The 17233-nt window shown below is 39.1% G+C and overlaps 1 protein-coding gene across 7 annotated transcripts in view; it reads right to left on the reverse strand.

Annotated features, from left to right (window-relative positions):
- Window positions 1-17233, reverse strand: part of LRP1B (LDL receptor related protein 1B) — a 684970-nt gene that overhangs the window by 503465 nt on the left and 164272 nt on the right. For 6 of the 7 annotated variants that reach the window (XM_040561327.1, XM_040561326.1, XM_040561323.1 and 3 more), the window contains exon 2: window positions 6820-6945. The exons of the other annotated variant lie outside the window; for it this stretch is intronic. In XM_040561327.1, the coding sequence (XP_040417261.1) occupies window positions 6820-6945 (126 nt within the window). The remainder of the gene's footprint in view (window positions 1-6819; window positions 6946-17233) is intronic. 7 annotated transcript variants of the gene reach the window in all.

The raw sequence follows: 17233 nt of genomic DNA on the forward strand, positions 1-17233 counted from the left end.
GCTTGACTTTTGTTCGCTGCAGGTTTCGATCTGTATATAGACTGTATATAAGCAGTCCAAATAATACTGGGATCAGAGGAATACAGCCCTGGGCTGGGTTGGCACCTGCCAGGTGCCCACCCTGTTGCTCAAGAGGACAGCGGAGAAAATAAGATGGACAGCTCATGTGTCAAGGTAAAGACAACGAAAAAGGATAAACCTTGCAGTGTTTTGCTGTCTCCTCACTATGTTTTCGCAGCACCACCACCAGCGTGGCTGTGGTGGGGCCATCGGGACGGGATGGAACCAGACAGACCCAGCTGTGTCCAGCATGGGGCAGCCCCGGCCCCTCCTCACAGAGCCCCTGCAGCCCAAACCTGGGCACACATCCCCTGATAATATTAGGAAGAAGTTTCAAAGTTAGGGCCATAGCCATATGCTTAATCACACCAAGTACTCACACACAAGCGAACAAACTGGTTTTATTCACACAAGGATAACACGTGTCTTCCAGTGATTTGACAGTATGCTTATGTCTCAGTAGTAGTTTTACCAGCCATTGGACTGGTAAACTATAAAAAGAAATTGCCTCTAAGTGTTCTTTAGGGCCTCCATACCATCACTTATATATTACTGGCTGTGACAGAAAGTACAAAATTATCATGTTATTCCCCAGCCTACGACGTGCACTCGCCTGCACCCAAGGATGGGGTGGCCCAGAGGGAGGAGGAGCAGAACAAGTGCTGAGAAACACAGGAACATCCCCAAAGCACAAAACCTCTCGGGGGACACCTGGGCCTAACCAACAGCTGTCCCAAACGCCACAGTGGATCAACCTTAACTCCTCCAGCTCAACTGTAACACAGGATTTGTCTCACTGGGGTGCTTCTCTGTAACCTTTCCAAAAGGCTTAGAGGGTACGAGCACTATCGACATCCATCCTTTCCAGACTGTTTGCTCTAATATTCAGTTAACTGCCAGAACATCAGCAATCCTATCACACCAGCAAAACGACTTTTCCTGGAGGGGGCAAGCACGTCAGTTTTCCCAAATGACAGAGCAAGGAGAAAGCAGAGGTCAGAAGCTGAAGCCAAGGTGAACATCTGCGTGACTGCTGCCTGAGGAAAAGGCGCAGAGAACAGCAAAATATCTGAACAGGACAAAGCACAGCAAGCGGTTATATGCCAAAACCTACTATGGCAGAAACACAGGCCGCAATAAATACATCTTTGCTAGTGTTTACCAACCACAGTTGCTCTGCCAGGGGAAACCACAAGGAGACCCTCGCTTGTGTTTTCTTTCAGCTCCACATAAACAGTACCAGGAAAGTTCATCCTGCTTCAAAACATTCATCTTGTTCTGTCAGAAGCACTTCTCATCACCAGCTAACATATAACTGTTGCAATATTGTATGGTTCTCCTACACATTTAACTTAATTTTACATAAACCAGCAAGTTTCATAAGATCTGTTGACATTTGTCATTTAGTTGTGGTTTGTTTCCCACAAGAGCTATAGAAGTTAAGTTTTATGCTACTGATATGAAAGATCTTGATTCAGAGAGAAAAAGTAGGTATACATTCATTACCTCAAACAAATCTGTTTAATACGACTATCAACACAGTTAAGTGTCTTGCTGAAGAACAGGTATAAGCAGCTATTTTACATAGCAGATTTCCTCCTTCAATAGTAAATGCATACAGCAATATTATGAAGGGTAAAAACACCAGCATATTTTTCCCTTGCATCCAGTGACTTGTCATTTACTTTCAACAGCCTCATTGTACCTCATCTTGAATGTATGCAAGTTATTTATTGATCTGGAATTTTCAAAAGCTACTTTTGAGTGGTTTGGGAACCTGACTTCTATTGAATTTCAATGACTCTACTTGTAAAAGAATTAGGAGCTTTAGGAAATTTTATCTTTGTTTCATGCTGCAGGAGCAATGCAGCACCCAATTATCCTTCACCGGTAAGAGAACTACAATCAAGGTACCAAATTAACAACTTTTAAGTTTGTGAAACTAGTCTCACATAATTAGCATCCAGAGAATGAGAAAAGCTATTTTAGCATACAAAGTGAGACTCAGGCTTTTAAACAAGGTATTTCTGGTTTCTGCCTTTCTTTTACTCCTTCAAATTCAGCTTAGCCATGATTACAGAAGATGGTGATCCCTCAAAATCCTACAGAAAGATTTATCAGAGATGATTTCAACATGTTTTGATAAGGCTGTATCTATTCAAACTTCTAGAGATATGAACCATTCATATTTGATGACTTGTTAATGTAAACTGGGGTTCTTTCAATTCTGCAACAGTCAACTACAAATAAATTGTCTAAGGGGCTTGTATTCAAATAACCATTTGGATAGCATTTAAGAAAGCTCTAATACAAGACAAACAGTGTCAGGATAACAAAGTATAGCTGTATATGGGGACAATACGAGAAACAATCGCTGTCCAGTGGTGCAGGGTGAATTGTTTTCAGAATTTTGATGCTGCTTAGATAACTGAGTGCCGAGTTCTTTCATATCTTGGTAGTAGGACAACCTGGTATTTTAACTGTGTTTTTTCCTCTCATAAGATATTCTTGGTACTCGAGCAAATACTTAGGGTCATAGATGTCTCTGATAGGTACCTGTGCCATAGCAAAGCACTGCAGCCTGGAACAAGCCACAGAATGGTATGAAGAATTCAGGGTGTACTTGTGCCAGACCTCAAATCTCCACAGGGCAAGTATCAGCCAGTTCTATAGCCATGAAATAGAGGAAGACGCTAACAGAAAATAAAACATCCTTTGCACCGAGCATCACAAAATCAAACACAATCAATGTGCACAGCTTCAGAAAGAAGTTACAGAATGAGTAATTTCTTTCTCTCCTCTTTCACCTTTCCTTAGTATGATGCACTCTGGCAGAGAGGAGTTTATGAACTGAGGTTCGAAAACCATATGCAAGCCAGACAAATCCTTAAGCCTAAAGCTGTTAACACACATAAAAATCCTTGAGTAGTAAACAGATGGAGTCATCTGCAAATACACCTTTTAAATCTTGACCCTGTTAGTAGGAGGCTGAGAGGGAAACAGTATATCAAACCAAATCTTCAGATTTCAGAAGCCATGCACTGATATTTTCTGTGCAACCACAAGGCTTATTTAGAGATGAATGTTAGTCAGAGGGCCAACTGTAACACAACATGCACTGGTACCCCAAAATAACAATGTTTTAAATTGGTGATTTGAGATACAGTTAATGAATTTCCCACTTCAGCCCCTATAAAAGCTTGAGGTAGGGAAATGCTTACAGCTTAACAGCGATATTGGTAGCAGGAATGGTAAAATTAGTAAAATTTGATATTAACCAGACATTTACAACTACTTAGCAACTAAAGCAGGGAATATAAAGCAGATATTAGGCATTAGAAAAGGTTGTCACCAGGTTTGATTTCTAAATTCCATTTGTTTGAAAAGTATTTTTGACCCTTTTTTATTTGTCCCGGTAAAATAGTTTAGCGGATAAGCCTATAGACAAGAAATAAAATAAATCTTTAAGGAAGTCATATAAACATTTGCACCTACCTCCAGACCAACAGCTGTCTGTAAAAGTCAAACATGTCTGGCCAGATTCTGGGGCACCTGACAGAGTCGTATTGATTTGAGGTGAGCTGGCTGATTTAGCCTACTGAAGAAGCAAGCCTCATCCGATTAGGTTAAGTAAATTGATTTTTGAATCCTGACTATTTGCAAAAACCTTATGAACAACCTAGAGAATTACCACCCAAGAAAGGGTAGAAATTACTTGGTTGAGAGTTTTTACTAATATAATTTTTAAAAATGAACTTTCTTATGAACAATTCACTAGCAGAAAAGCAACAATCTGTTCACTAAATTATTCATTCTGAATTACTGAACCAGGTTCATTCGTATTATAAAAAGCAGCAGCTTCACTGAGAGCAGAATGAATCACAGCTGCTAAGAAACAGAGAGAACACATGCAGATGCTGTAGGAATTCAATTCTAGTCTTACAAAGCTATTCGTGGGATGATTCAGTTGAAGATGGGAAGTAGAAGATGGGAAGTAGAATGGGGACAGACCAGTGATGGATGCTCTCTTTTGACTCAGAAGAGCACAGGCCATGACAGGACAGCTCCATCACACTTGTCCAAAGGAAGCCCAACACAGACAAAGGAAGCTGTGCCAGCACAAAAGCCCTGCCCCAACCTTTGCCAATGCAGAGACAAAATCCAACATTAATGAAAAAATCACTTTTCTCCTTTCTGTCCAATCCTAGATCTCTTTATTAAAGCTAGTATGGGGACTATATTGCATGGTTTCAGGCAGATTCCTGAGAAAATCTGTTTATACAATGTTATGTACATTTGTAGCCCGATAGCTTTCAGGCTATTGCAAAATCTGGTAAAATCGCCAGCAGGAGAAAGGCCACAGAGATATTGAGTACCTAAAAGTTTTCTGCAGATAGATGGCTGAGTGATTAGTGAGACTAATAAGACTTTTCATATTCTCACTGTGGGAAAAGCTACAGCATGAGAATTTATCTCTTTTTAGACACCTTGAAATCCCCATGGGAGAGAAGTCAAGAACTTCCACTTGCAGGAAAAGCTTTGATCCATGTTTTCACATTATTAGAACCCAAAAAACCCTATTACTAGGCACAAATCCACAGAAAATCAATCAAACTTCATTTGTTTATGGCTACAGGAACAACTAGCAATATCTGTCAAGCCACACCAAATAATTCATCTTACATAAGTCAGCAAAGGGCTGACAAATAGAAGTTGCATTCATCTATAAACAGACACATGACGCAGTGCACTAAAACTGGAAAGTGCTGCGCCCCTGGCATTAACACCACAGAGTCCTCAAATATTTCATAAGGATATTTTAAGGTAGTTCATAACTCCTTACAGATACGACGATACAAAGTGTCAGCAAGAAAATTAAGGAACATTATATTCATCTCCAGTGAGAAGCAACTTACCTGATGAAGCTGCAGTACATATACATATTTCAAGAAATATTAGATTTGACAGCAAATTATGCTGACTAAACAAATACAGAACCACTAATACTAAAATATAATTGCAAGCAAATATATGGGAAAGTTTCTCTCAGCATCCCAGTGCTGTCACTGGGTCCTCATGCAGCGGCCTGGACTGAGTTGAACTGAAAGGAAGAGGCAGGACAGTCCCATTACAATTACCTTCTCAGCCTGTACACTCACATATTGTCCAGGCACCTCATTAACCAGCAGCTCATCAACACAGGGCTCCCTAACCTGTACACTCAAATATGCAAATGTCCTCCTGCTCTACAGTCAGAAAAGCAATGATGCTAACTCCTACTTCTGACATAGAACAGCACAAACAATGCATCCGACAGAAATTGTTAGTATTTACAAAAAGGAAAGGTGTTTCCAAAAGGATCAGACCTGCTGGTGTCAGAAGAGGGTGAGCTTTGCCACCCTATTCCCCCTTTAAGTCATCAAAATCACAGCAGATTAAAATCATAGCCTTTGAAGTTTATTGAATGGCATTATTAACACAGATCATATGGTGCAGTACAATAAATACGCAAACTGCTTGGGAGGAAAATAACCAGGTAACCAGCAAGCTGCTAGATCTGGAACTACATGCGAAATATCCAGAAACAAATTAAAAACTGCATGTGACAATTTTTGTATTCTTATTGCAATATTCGTTACTTGAAAATTTTGGGACTGTAGATGTGTTATGCTTCAAATCTATGCTTAAAAATATTATGCTACAGAAGACAATCAATAACCAGTGCAGTAATAAAACCTTAAGTATACCTCATAGTCCCAAATACATTGTTTTTAAAAATCCCAAATGGTTTCAAAAGCAGTTAATCAGAGCACCCTCACCACAGTCCCAGAAGCAATTTTCCTATCAGTTTCAAGGAACAAACCATGGAGCAGTAAGGTTGCAATCATCGGTACAGTATTTGCCCAGTCAGAAATGGTTTCCAGACATCTCTACTTTTCTGTCCCTCGTTTTAAAGATTAGACTCCTAAATAGTGTCTGACATTTGATACTTTTTCTTTTATCAGTAAACCACATTTCTAGCCTTATTGATTGTCCGTATTGCTTTGGTACTAAATGCATGTTTCTTCTCTTACATTAAGTGATTATCCTGGGGATAAAACCGGTAAATTCCCTCATTTTCCTCAAAATTCAGGAAACAAGGGCACATTAAGATTTAATATCACCTCATCTGTAGCATACAATGCCATAAAAAAAAAATCTGTAAGGTTGCTGCTCTGGTCTTCAGAAGCTCTTAGCCACATTAAATTAAAAAAAAAAAGGAAGGAAAAATCCATCAAGGTCTTTTATTATAATTAAATGTGTTGTATTAAAGCTTTCTCTCAACTTCTGATCTTTGCTTCTTTTCCCTTCATAAGTTTTTACATCTTCTTTCATTCATTCCTTTGATGTTTGCATGCTCTTAATACCTTTATTGAAAATATTTTGCATTAGTCATTTCCACCCAGCCTTTTTTAAGGAATACCTTTTTCCCTGTGCCTGACTTTGCCTCCGCCCTCTCCAGCTCAGTGAGAGCATAGGGAACATATGCTCTGGTGAGTGTTCATTACAAAGTGGCACACAAACAAAACACCTTCCGTTTCTCTTGTCTCTCACCTACACAGGGAATGTAACCTGTTACCCTGATACGAAGATTTATTCAAGAATTAAAATAAATAAATAATAAAAGCAGAAGCTTTCCCTTCAATTATATAGTTAGTGCAAATACAAATGTTACCTTTAAAAGGAAGATAAAATAAAATTGGCACCTTCTTTACTTACATGTGTCTAAAGACTCATCTGAATCATCAGGACAATCAGGTTCTCCATCACACAGCCAGTGCTGGGAGACACAAGTCGTGCCGTCACGACACAGAAACTCTCCTACGTCACATAACTGATGTTCTTCTGAAAACAAGAATGGTTTAGAATGCAATAGTTAAAAAATAAAGAAAAATAAAGTGGCACAATGAAAATCAAAAGTGAAAATAAAATGATTTTAAATCAGGAATCAAAACAAAGAATAAAAACAATGGGAAGCAGTAATTAAATGAGGTATTTAATGGTAATGCCCTTACTCAGGCTGGATAACCCTAACCTCTGGCTGCAGTGTTTCAGTGGGAGCACCCCAACCAGATATGAACAGGATTAGCACAAATCACCTCCCTGAAAAAAGAATTTTAGGAAATCCTATTCTCATCTTCAGCTCTTTCACCGTTAAGTAAATTTGTTAAATAGACAGAACTCAACAAGCTTTAAATTTCATGTTTTCAACAGGGAGGTATCCTATTCTCCTCCCCTGCCTGAGAAAACATTGACAAATTGTTGTTTCAAGTAATATTTTCTCCAGGACACACTTTTTTAAGCAGGCAAACATCTTTTTAAATATATGTATGAGTTTTTGACTACTGCTTTAAATATGTACTTTAGCAAGCAAATCCTATCTCAAGTTTATATTTGAACTATTTTACTTTTCATGTAACAAAGCTGCAGTCTAAGTTAATGGTCAAAATTGAGGCACCTTGATAATTATTTCCTTAAAAAGACGGCAATTTTTGAAGCCTGGCTTCAAACTATCAGCTGACTTCAACCGAAGTCTGATGTCCCTGAGATCTACAAGAGTTAATTAACACAAGACTATTCCTTCATTAACTAACTCTATCATTAACTAAAGCCCACAAAGCCTCTGTGCAATATATTGTATTCTTTTTCTCAACACATAAATTGCAGTAGTCCCTTCCACAAGGTTGGGATTGCAGATCACTGGAAAGGTTTCTCGATTATTCTCTCACGCTTACACGACCGAGCAGTAACTTCTCTGGAGTCAATATTGTTACAAAGATATAAAAATAAGCATATAAGCATTTGGGGGATGATAGTGTATTATTACTCTAGGAAATAACTGTAGGAACATTTTATTAAAATTAACCTATCCATTTCATCCTGCTTACATTTAATTTTCAAGATCAGCCTCTAAAACTATTGATGGATACAGTTTCAGATTAGTCAAAGTTGCAACTATTATGAAGATAAATTTAATATTGTTTAATACAGCTACATCATGGCTTCTGTAACTCTGTAGGAGTTGTTATATTTTAATTCTTTGCATTTACTACTACAGCAAGAAGCGCTGAGTTAAGTTGTTCATCTTTGTACAAAATGAACGACCGCGTAATTAAAAGTGCAGGTTTACATGCTCAAGGAAGCAGTTTTGCATTAAGCACCTCCCTGAAAAATTTAAGATCCCTCTCTGGAAGTGCTTCTTGAAAATTCATACTGGAAATAAGAAAGAGGGAGGGAGTTTGGTGAGCTTTAGCATTTCAAGGATGTACAGTAATATAAGCAAATCTGTATTTTTAATTTTAATTATTTCTTTTAGTTATTAAAATTCATAATAAATTTCTTTATCTATGGAAACCTTGTAGCACAGTGTGAACTGTCATTTTCCATGCATTACATGCATGTTCCTAAAAGACATGGGAATATCAAAACTAGCACAAAGACAGTTATCTACCACGTCCACATACTTATACCACTTAAGATCAATTTTTCCTCACATTGGTGACCTGGGTATGTATCAAATCAGTAGTAGAACTACTTAAATTATCAGAGCCCATTCAATACTTTTTCTTCTTTTTGCATATAGCTATTTCTCAGAGCAAAAAAAAATGGTTGAAATGGCTAACTGGCATGAATTAAGATTATTAAATAGTTAAGTTTATAGATTTTTGAACTGACAGCTAAGTGGCAAAAAAAAACACATTGCTGAATATAAGTTTAAGCTTCTAGAAACATTTATACAGTCAAGTTTGCCCATGTGACTGGTTCTACAAGAACATACTGAATTACCTAAACGCAAAATTCCTATAGAAAAATAAACCTAATTTCTAATTCCTAACTGGCAATAATCGACTAGAAGGAGAAATCAATGTTGTCATTTATGCTGAAATGTAATACTCCAAGTCTAATTATATGTTGCAGCAAGTGGAGCCCAGCGTTAAGAAAATCACATTTGAAGCCAGTGGAGAATTTCAGTATAGTTATTTAAGTTTGTAAACAAACCTTACAGTGATACCAATAAAATCAATGCAAAGTTTGCAGAGATGCTCTTTTGCATCTTTTAGGCGAGATGTCAGAATTAAACCCTGCCCAGAATTAACACCTGCAGCCATCTCTGAAGGAAACTCGGCAGCATGGGAGGAAATTCTGCATTCTTCATATTTCCCCTTGGAGGCACCAAGTTGAAGGCAGACCAACAACCACTAGGGCCACACTGATGTTAATTTAGAGACTGCTCTCCTCTGCAACATTCCGTTGTGTTTTATACTTTTATCTGCAGTAAAATACCTTTTCACTACGCAACCTCAACTGCCAGTCAGAACAAAATGCAACCTCAGAGTAACACTGTCAGTAGGATAAGGGACATATCCTATCACCGTTCCTATTACATGGTCACATACGCCTACACAAATACATCTTTTCTCATTTGGAGTAAAGATTACAAGCTGATTTAAACTAACTTGATACAAACTTGATTTAAAAATAAAACACTTCATAGTTCAGTCTTAGGCATGTATTTAGAAAAACAGCTTGTTTTCAACTTTTTAATTTTCTTTTAATTGAAATAATTTAGCTATTTCCACACAATTAAACTCCTTCCTTGTATTTTATTCAACAGTACAGAAATTATGGAAATCTAAGCTTTTTTATTCTCTATCTACCGAAAAACCCAGCAGAGTGAAAAAACACTAACTTGTAGAACACTGAAAAACAGATCTTGTTTGGAAGAAAGCAGCTTTATATTCACTCAGTTTTATTGGCTCTGAAACTGCTTTTTCAAACTGTTTTCTTTTGCATATCTATAGAATTATCACTTATTTTCAGCTGCTAGCTTTGTAAAATGAATTGGACCAGTTAATCATGGACATGCTGTAAATAGTGTTGTGTTTGGTTTTTTTTAAAGGAAAAAAATGCATCCTAAAAAATAGTCATCTAAGATGGCCTTATTTCTTAACAGAAAAAAAAATTTACTTTCGATGACACATCTCTGTACAGTTTCCTTCTGTATTGTGTGCTGTACTAGCAGGCTTCCAGCAGATGAGAAAATTCACATATTTTTAACATACCAATTCTGAGATACAGAGCAGATGGTCAGAAATCATTTCTCGATGGGTAAATAAAAGCTTTGCCTCCCTAAGGACAGTACTCCTATGCTATGTCGCAAACACCTGGCAACGGCTCTTCGAAGGAAAGTTTCACAAAAAAATAGCCAGTGCCTTTGTTTTAAAGTCACTGTTTCTAGAGTCAGAAATTTATTCTGTTAAAAGACAGGCACAGCTTTAAAAGGATGAAGCTCAAAATCTCTGTTAGGAAACCAATTACATTTAACCAGTTACACTAAACCTGGAAAAATAAATAAGTAAAAATCCAGGTTCAATTTATCAGTATTGCAGTTTCCCAAGATTCTCCTGTTCATACCTGCAGTACACTGCTACTACTAAACGAGCAAAATAAGCAGACCAACAAAAAACAGCGTACAAGATGTCTGTGTCTACAACAGGAATACTGCAACTTTAGTTGCTTCTGTAAACATACATTCAGCACAGAAATGATGAGGGATAACAGCCACCGTCCGTGATCCCGTTGCCTGGTAGAGGCCCAAGGTTTCTGGATCCTTTTTATTTGAGAGACCGCAGTTATGAAAAGCAAGTCAACAGTGGGCTTAAGAAGAGTTATGTATGAAACAACATTTATATAATTGAGCGTTTCTTCAGTTCTACAGCAAGAACATGAGCTCACTCCAAAAACACTGCGGCGACCCGGATGGAGGGCCTGCCCAGAGACATGGCTGTTCAGGCCTCTGGCTGCAGGGAGCGACTGAGCCTGCAGCTCAGACTGGGGAAAGCAGCGGGGAGACTGCCTGTTCTCAGGGGGAAGGTCTGCTCGCCATGGTGGCTGAGCTCGGGGTGGAGAGACTGAGAAGCATCAGGGCGTGTGAGCAGGAGCTTGACTGGTGGAGTAACTCCCTGGTGTGCCAGAGGGAAGGGCACCAGGGGGATGCCCCCCAGAGTGTGGTGGAGCCCCTGCTCTGTCACTACTGAGCAGAGGGAGGGGATCAAAAAGACAAGGAGGGTTGGAAGCGAGTCCCACTTTGACATCGCAGGCAACCCCTCTCCCTACCTACCTCACTTCCCCAGGTGCCCCTCCATAATAGGTTTGAGGCCCTGCATCTTGAAGGAGAGGTAGGTGAGGATGTGGTGGAAGGCCTGCCTACGAGGTCACATCAGAAGAGGCAGCTGACACCAAGCCTCAAGACTGCCTCCAAAAAGAAAGAAAGAAGGGTAATTGTTGTAGGAGATTCCCTTCTGAAAGGAACAGAGGGCCCGATATGCAGAACTGAACCTCAACGAAGGGAAGTCTGTAGTTTACCTACAGCCCGGATCATGGATATCACCAGGACATTCCCCAGCCTGGTGCGCTCCACAGACTACTACCCACTACTGATCTTCCAGATAGGTGGGGAGGAAGCTGCATACCATAGTCAGTCTGAGGGGAATGAAGAAAGACTTCAAGGCCTTGGGACAGTTGGTGAAAGAGTCTGGGGCACAAGTCATTTTCTCTTCCCTCCTTCCATTCTGGGGTGAGGGCATGGGACAGAATAGTAGGATCCGCTCCATAAATGATTAGCTACATGACTGGTGCTACAGGCAGGGCTTTGGGTTCTTTTATAATGGCTGGTTTTATAAGACATCAGGCCTGACAGTAATACGCAGGAAAGGTTTATCTCACAGGGGCAAAAGGGTTCTGGGACAGGAATTAGCAGGGCTCATTTGGAAAGCTTTAAACTAGATCCTAAGGGGGAGGGGGTTGTAACTGGGTTTGCACTAGTGGGGCAGTGCCCTAGCAGTGGTGAAGACCAGATCTCCGCCCCCCGCAGAGTGAAATCAGCATGCTCAGCTCACTCCCTGAAGTGCCTGTACACCAATGCACACAGCATGGGGAATATGCAAGAAGAGTTAGAAATTCGTGTTCAGTCAAGAGACTATGATTTAGTGGCAATTACAGAGACATGGTGGGACAGCTCATATGACTGGAATATGGTCATGGATGGGTATGTCCTGCTCAGGAAAGACAGGCCAGAAAGGCAAGGTGGCAGAGTTGCTCTTTATGTGAAAGAGAAACTACATTGTATTGAGTACTGTCCAGGGGCAGATAAGGAGCAAATTGAGAGTCTGTGGGTGAGAATTAAGGGGCAGACTGGCATGGAGGTACTGTTGTGGGTGTCTATTACAGGCCACCAGATCAGGATGAGGAAGTTAATGAGGCCTTCTACAGGCAGCTGATGGCAGCCTCACAAATACAAATGGATGTTTAGGGAAGAAATATAATGTTTAAGTTTGTTTTTACAAAATCTTTGAAGAGTGACTTGAAGTTAGAACATTTCATGAATTTTTCATACCCACAAAATTAGATACTATCTTTCCTATGATTCAAATGAAATAAAAACTTTGAAATTTACAATTTTCTCTCAATTTACAATAAAGAAAAAGGGTAAGAGAAGATGGGCAAAGAACATCACAGGGAGATGTGCTGGTAAACATCCTTTTAAATTTGGGGATGGCAAGACTAAGAAAAGAAGGATGCCACCACACTTTTCCTATCAGGTAAGTGATGAAAGTTTACACTGACAGTTTGACTCCATGTGGAAAAAAATCAGATAAACACATACAAGTGTTGGACTCCATGATCTTTGCAGGTCCCTTCCAATCAAGCTACTATATTTTAAAGTGCTCAGCTGTTTTATCCCTATCTGCTTACCCAGGCAGAACTCCCAGGAAAGAGGGGGAATTGCCTGCCAAAATAGCAATCGCTTCAGAAGCAAAGAGCAGGAAGACAAAAGAAGCACGGAAAGGCCGATGAGAGCTGTCCCCATACTGGACTTGAGGTGTGCTTTTACATTTTGATCTGTTAGTGAGTGCATCACCTGTCTACACAATGGGGAACTTCTATCAATGATAATAAAGCAGTTCTGTCATGTTTCAGTGATATTATGCAGCCCTAAATTTGTACTTTTAAGTTCTTAATTAGTTTTGCTTTGATTTTAATTAAGTTATCTTCACTACAAGAGCTTAAAAACATAGAACTTTTTTCCCCCCCCTCTCTAAAGCATGTTTTCCATTTGGGATTTTCTTTGATCTCTCTCTGAAACATGGAAGGGTTTGCAGATTAATTTCTGCGAAATTTACACAGAAGTTGAAAAGTATATTCTGGTAGTAATTTATGTTAGAATTCATCATATGCTAAAACCTAAATTACTGTAACTGAAAGGGAGATGGGAAGAAAGAGCATGCACAGCAATTCCCACTTATGGCTTCAGACTTACATAATGCTTTTCCAACCTTTTATACCTTTTGAGTTAAATCTACATTTTAGTGCCCAGAATACAGCAAAACGTTTAAGTTTTGACCACACTAAAGTACAGACAAAATTCTTGGAATGTGTCTTGCAAAACACTAAACAGAATTTTACATTCAATTTATAAATGAAACGTCGTTATCCCTTGCTTCTGTCCTGCCTGGTTCAGTACAATGCCATGCTCAAAGTCAGAGAGCAAAAGTTTTATTCACACAATCCAAAAATCTCTCTCAAGATTAGCCAGACTTTAATTTGTGTCTGTGTTGGAAAAGGGCTTAACCAGTTATGTCTCTATCCGTACTTATTTCTTCTTGGGAATGTCATGTACATTTTATGTATACTTACTCAGTTCCCAGTGTACTAGTTATCACATAGTTACTAATCAACTAATTGTTTTTATCCATAGCAAAGCACATGCACAGGTACCAGCCGCCAACATTGCCAAACACCCAGTTCATGCATCGTATTCCTTGACGCCGCTTACAAACGTTTCTCAGTCTGCACATCTTCCCCCCCAGCAAGGTCTCAGACATCTTGTTTACAGTCCGGTCAGTCTTCTGATTGACAACAGATATCCTACTTCTCAGTCAAAACGGAGTCCATAAATATTCACACTCAGATTCCTCATTTACATTACACAGCTAAAATAATTCATATTTTGCAGACTTGCCCAGTGCTACTTCAACTTACAGATCATGCTGAGCAAGGGGCATTACAGATCAGTATTAACAAGAAGACTAGAAACATCCACCACTTTATACAAGTCAAAGTATTTGGGGGAGCGTGGAGGTGATACATTTGGGAGCAGTCTTTTTCCTCCCATTTTTGCTCATCCTTTGACTACCTAGTATTTCCATTAAGGGGGCTGACCCTGAGTCCCCTCCTGTGGATTTGGACCAGAGAAGGTTATTATTCAGCCTTAATTTGGCACACTTTATGGACAGAGAAATCTAAGAAGTGTTCAGATAATGAGAAAGACCCAAATATTCCTGAGACGATTTTTACCTAATCAGCAAAGGGTCACACAATACTACATATCTCAGCAAACTACAAAATGACATGATAGCAATGTTCTCTAACACAAAAATGCTACAGAATAGCAAGATACTATCTTTACTAGAGGATATACTAATAGGAGAAAACATTTGATGCAATCTTGTCATTTGCCAATCCCCGCTCCAAGTAGCCCTATATAAAAAAGAAGCTGAAGTCCCAACTAGCTCACTACAAACCAGTTCTTTACCATTATCTTTTACCCTCTATGAAAACTGGCGGAAGCAACCAAGTTCCCCAGTGTGGAGTTGTTGTTCTTCCCCGACTGCCAGACTTACAGTGAATATTAATGTCAGGGTAGAGGGTCAAAGTGGCCATCACTTATCCCCTTACGTATGAAGAATGACAAGCCCCATAGCAGTCAACAGCATGCCCTTTCAACTGCTGACAGCCAGACAGTGCCAGGGTGCACAAGAGCAAAAATGCTTTTGTTTGTGAAAAGCCCTCAAAGAGTTCCAGTCAAACAACAACTCTCTCTTCCCCATTTCACAAAACAAAACATCTTTGAAGAAATCATTTATATGGAATGAGAGGCTCTCCACCTTGGTTTGCATTATCATATCGTGCTCATGTTTCATTTGATGTGGTGTAAGCCTCCTCATCAGGAAGAAATGGTTGCAGTGGTTGCAAGAGAAAGAAATAAATAGTCCTTGTAAGGAATGGTGAGGATGTTGGTAGGAACCTTTGTAGGACACCCTATGAACTATGTGCTTCCTATCTCAAATATACATATTTTGATAAGCAAGACAAGCTTGCACATGCAAAAGAAATTCAGGAAGCATCCAGGAGAGATGGCTTGCATAATGCATCATTTTGTACACTTATTCATGCTTGATGCCTCTTGAGGAAATCAGTGGAGAAAAGACTAAGTCTTTCAGCTACTCCCAGGATTAAATCTCCAAAAGATCTGAAATAAAGACTCCTGAGAAGTAGAAAAAAATGAACAGAAGGATTGGGACTGAAGAAAAGTCACCCTGAGCCAAATTCAAACCCAGTTCAATGCAGTATGCCACGTGTTGTGCCTCTAAGCAGGACTTCAAATAAATCTTGTCTACAATCTGCATTAGCTGTTTTAACTTACATATTTCCACATTATAATTTTACTTTCTCCTGCTGTAAAGCTTACACATATAATTGTAATGTTTTCAAGGCAAAATTGCTTCTTTTTCTTAACAGTAGAACAAATCTTGAATTGAGGCAAATTATTTAAATAAATATCATACACAATATTTTCCTCTTTTGGAAGCTGAAAGCATAGCTTATTACATAAAACATAATTATGCATTAAGCATTAAACATAAGCATAGCTTATTACATAGCTTATTACAGTATCTTTAATAAGTCCTCTGTTCAGCAGATGTTTTTATCATTGTGAATTTTCACATACTAATATTTTTAGCAAACAGCAGAAGATAATTAATTTAGATAAATTTCTTATATCAAAGGGTAATCAATAGTGTCATTGTTTTAATTCAGTAGTTTTATTGCCATGTAAAACAAAACCATTTCCTTTGATTTTTTTTTTCAAACTTTAATAGAACAACATCTGCCCAAGCAAGGAGGAAAAAGCACATTCTAAAACTGTTGCAGCATTTAGAGATATCAGGAAATTGAGGGAGTAGAAGTCTGTTCTGTTTATTATCAGTTTTAGTAAAGTTTTAAATCTTCTTTTAAAGTTTAGATAACTTCATAAAGGCAAGAAACAGGCAAGGTGTCGGTAATTCAGATGGCTGCATAATAGAAAAAATAAAATTGTGCTTAATGAAAAAGAAAAAAAATAACTATAACCAGCAAGTTATCATAAAGGACAAAAAAAGCTAAGCAGTGTGATATGTACTGTATGGCACCTGGATTGAACTGAACTGTCTTCTCTGCCTTCTCATTTATTTCCCCGGGAGGGGGATGCTGAAAGTGTTATCTTTGCCCATGGATTTGTTTTCTTCATTTTAGGATTCAAGGAAAAAATATCATTCCTTCTGCCAGAAATAGCCATGATATCAATATTGGGCCAGATCGGTTAATCCTGGAACTGTTCAGTCTTCCAGCAACTAAGTGGTTTGTTCAGGAAAAGTCCCAAGGTCTCATATACTCCATTAGTTCTTAATTACTTCAGTTGGCCTTCCTTTCTGTCCTCCTGCTTGCATACTGCAGAAGACATCAGGAGCTTCAAACAGCCACAGGCAGGACCAGCAGCGACCTCATGAGGTTATCAGGTCCAGCTCCTTCACCATAAAGCACAATCTGGTTTCCTAAAGCATATCTAGCACAGTGCGGTTCTTAAAATATACAAACAAACTTCGTGAAATTCCTGCCCCTACTTCGGTCATCTATTCCAGTCCTCAGCTATTCTTACAGAGAGAGCATTTGCAATAACGTGCAGCCTAGCTGTCATTACAGCAATCAGATTGTATTTATCCAGCTCCAAACTGCTGCTTACAGCTCACATTTAAGCGCAGCAACGCTGAGCTATCCATCTTCTCTATCCACTCTCCTGTTGTTCCATTGCCAATCATTTAATACTAACTGCTCTGCTAACCGTGATCAGTGTCGTGGAGATAGTGGCTGAGCTTGACAGATAACCAAGCTGGTCACCCACACACACAGCAATAAATGTAATGGGCTGGGGGCAATACGTGGCAGAACTTGCAACTTGCACACCACTTAAATACACGAGCATAGGGACATGGAGGATGGCAACAGAGAAGAAGCGAGAACCAAACTCCTGGAG

Source organism: Cygnus olor, chromosome 6 (genome assembly GCF_009769625.2).
Source record: "Cygnus olor isolate bCygOlo1 chromosome 6, bCygOlo1.pri.v2, whole genome shotgun sequence".
Classification (NCBI taxonomy): domain Eukaryota; kingdom Metazoa; phylum Chordata; class Aves; order Anseriformes; family Anatidae; genus Cygnus; species Cygnus olor.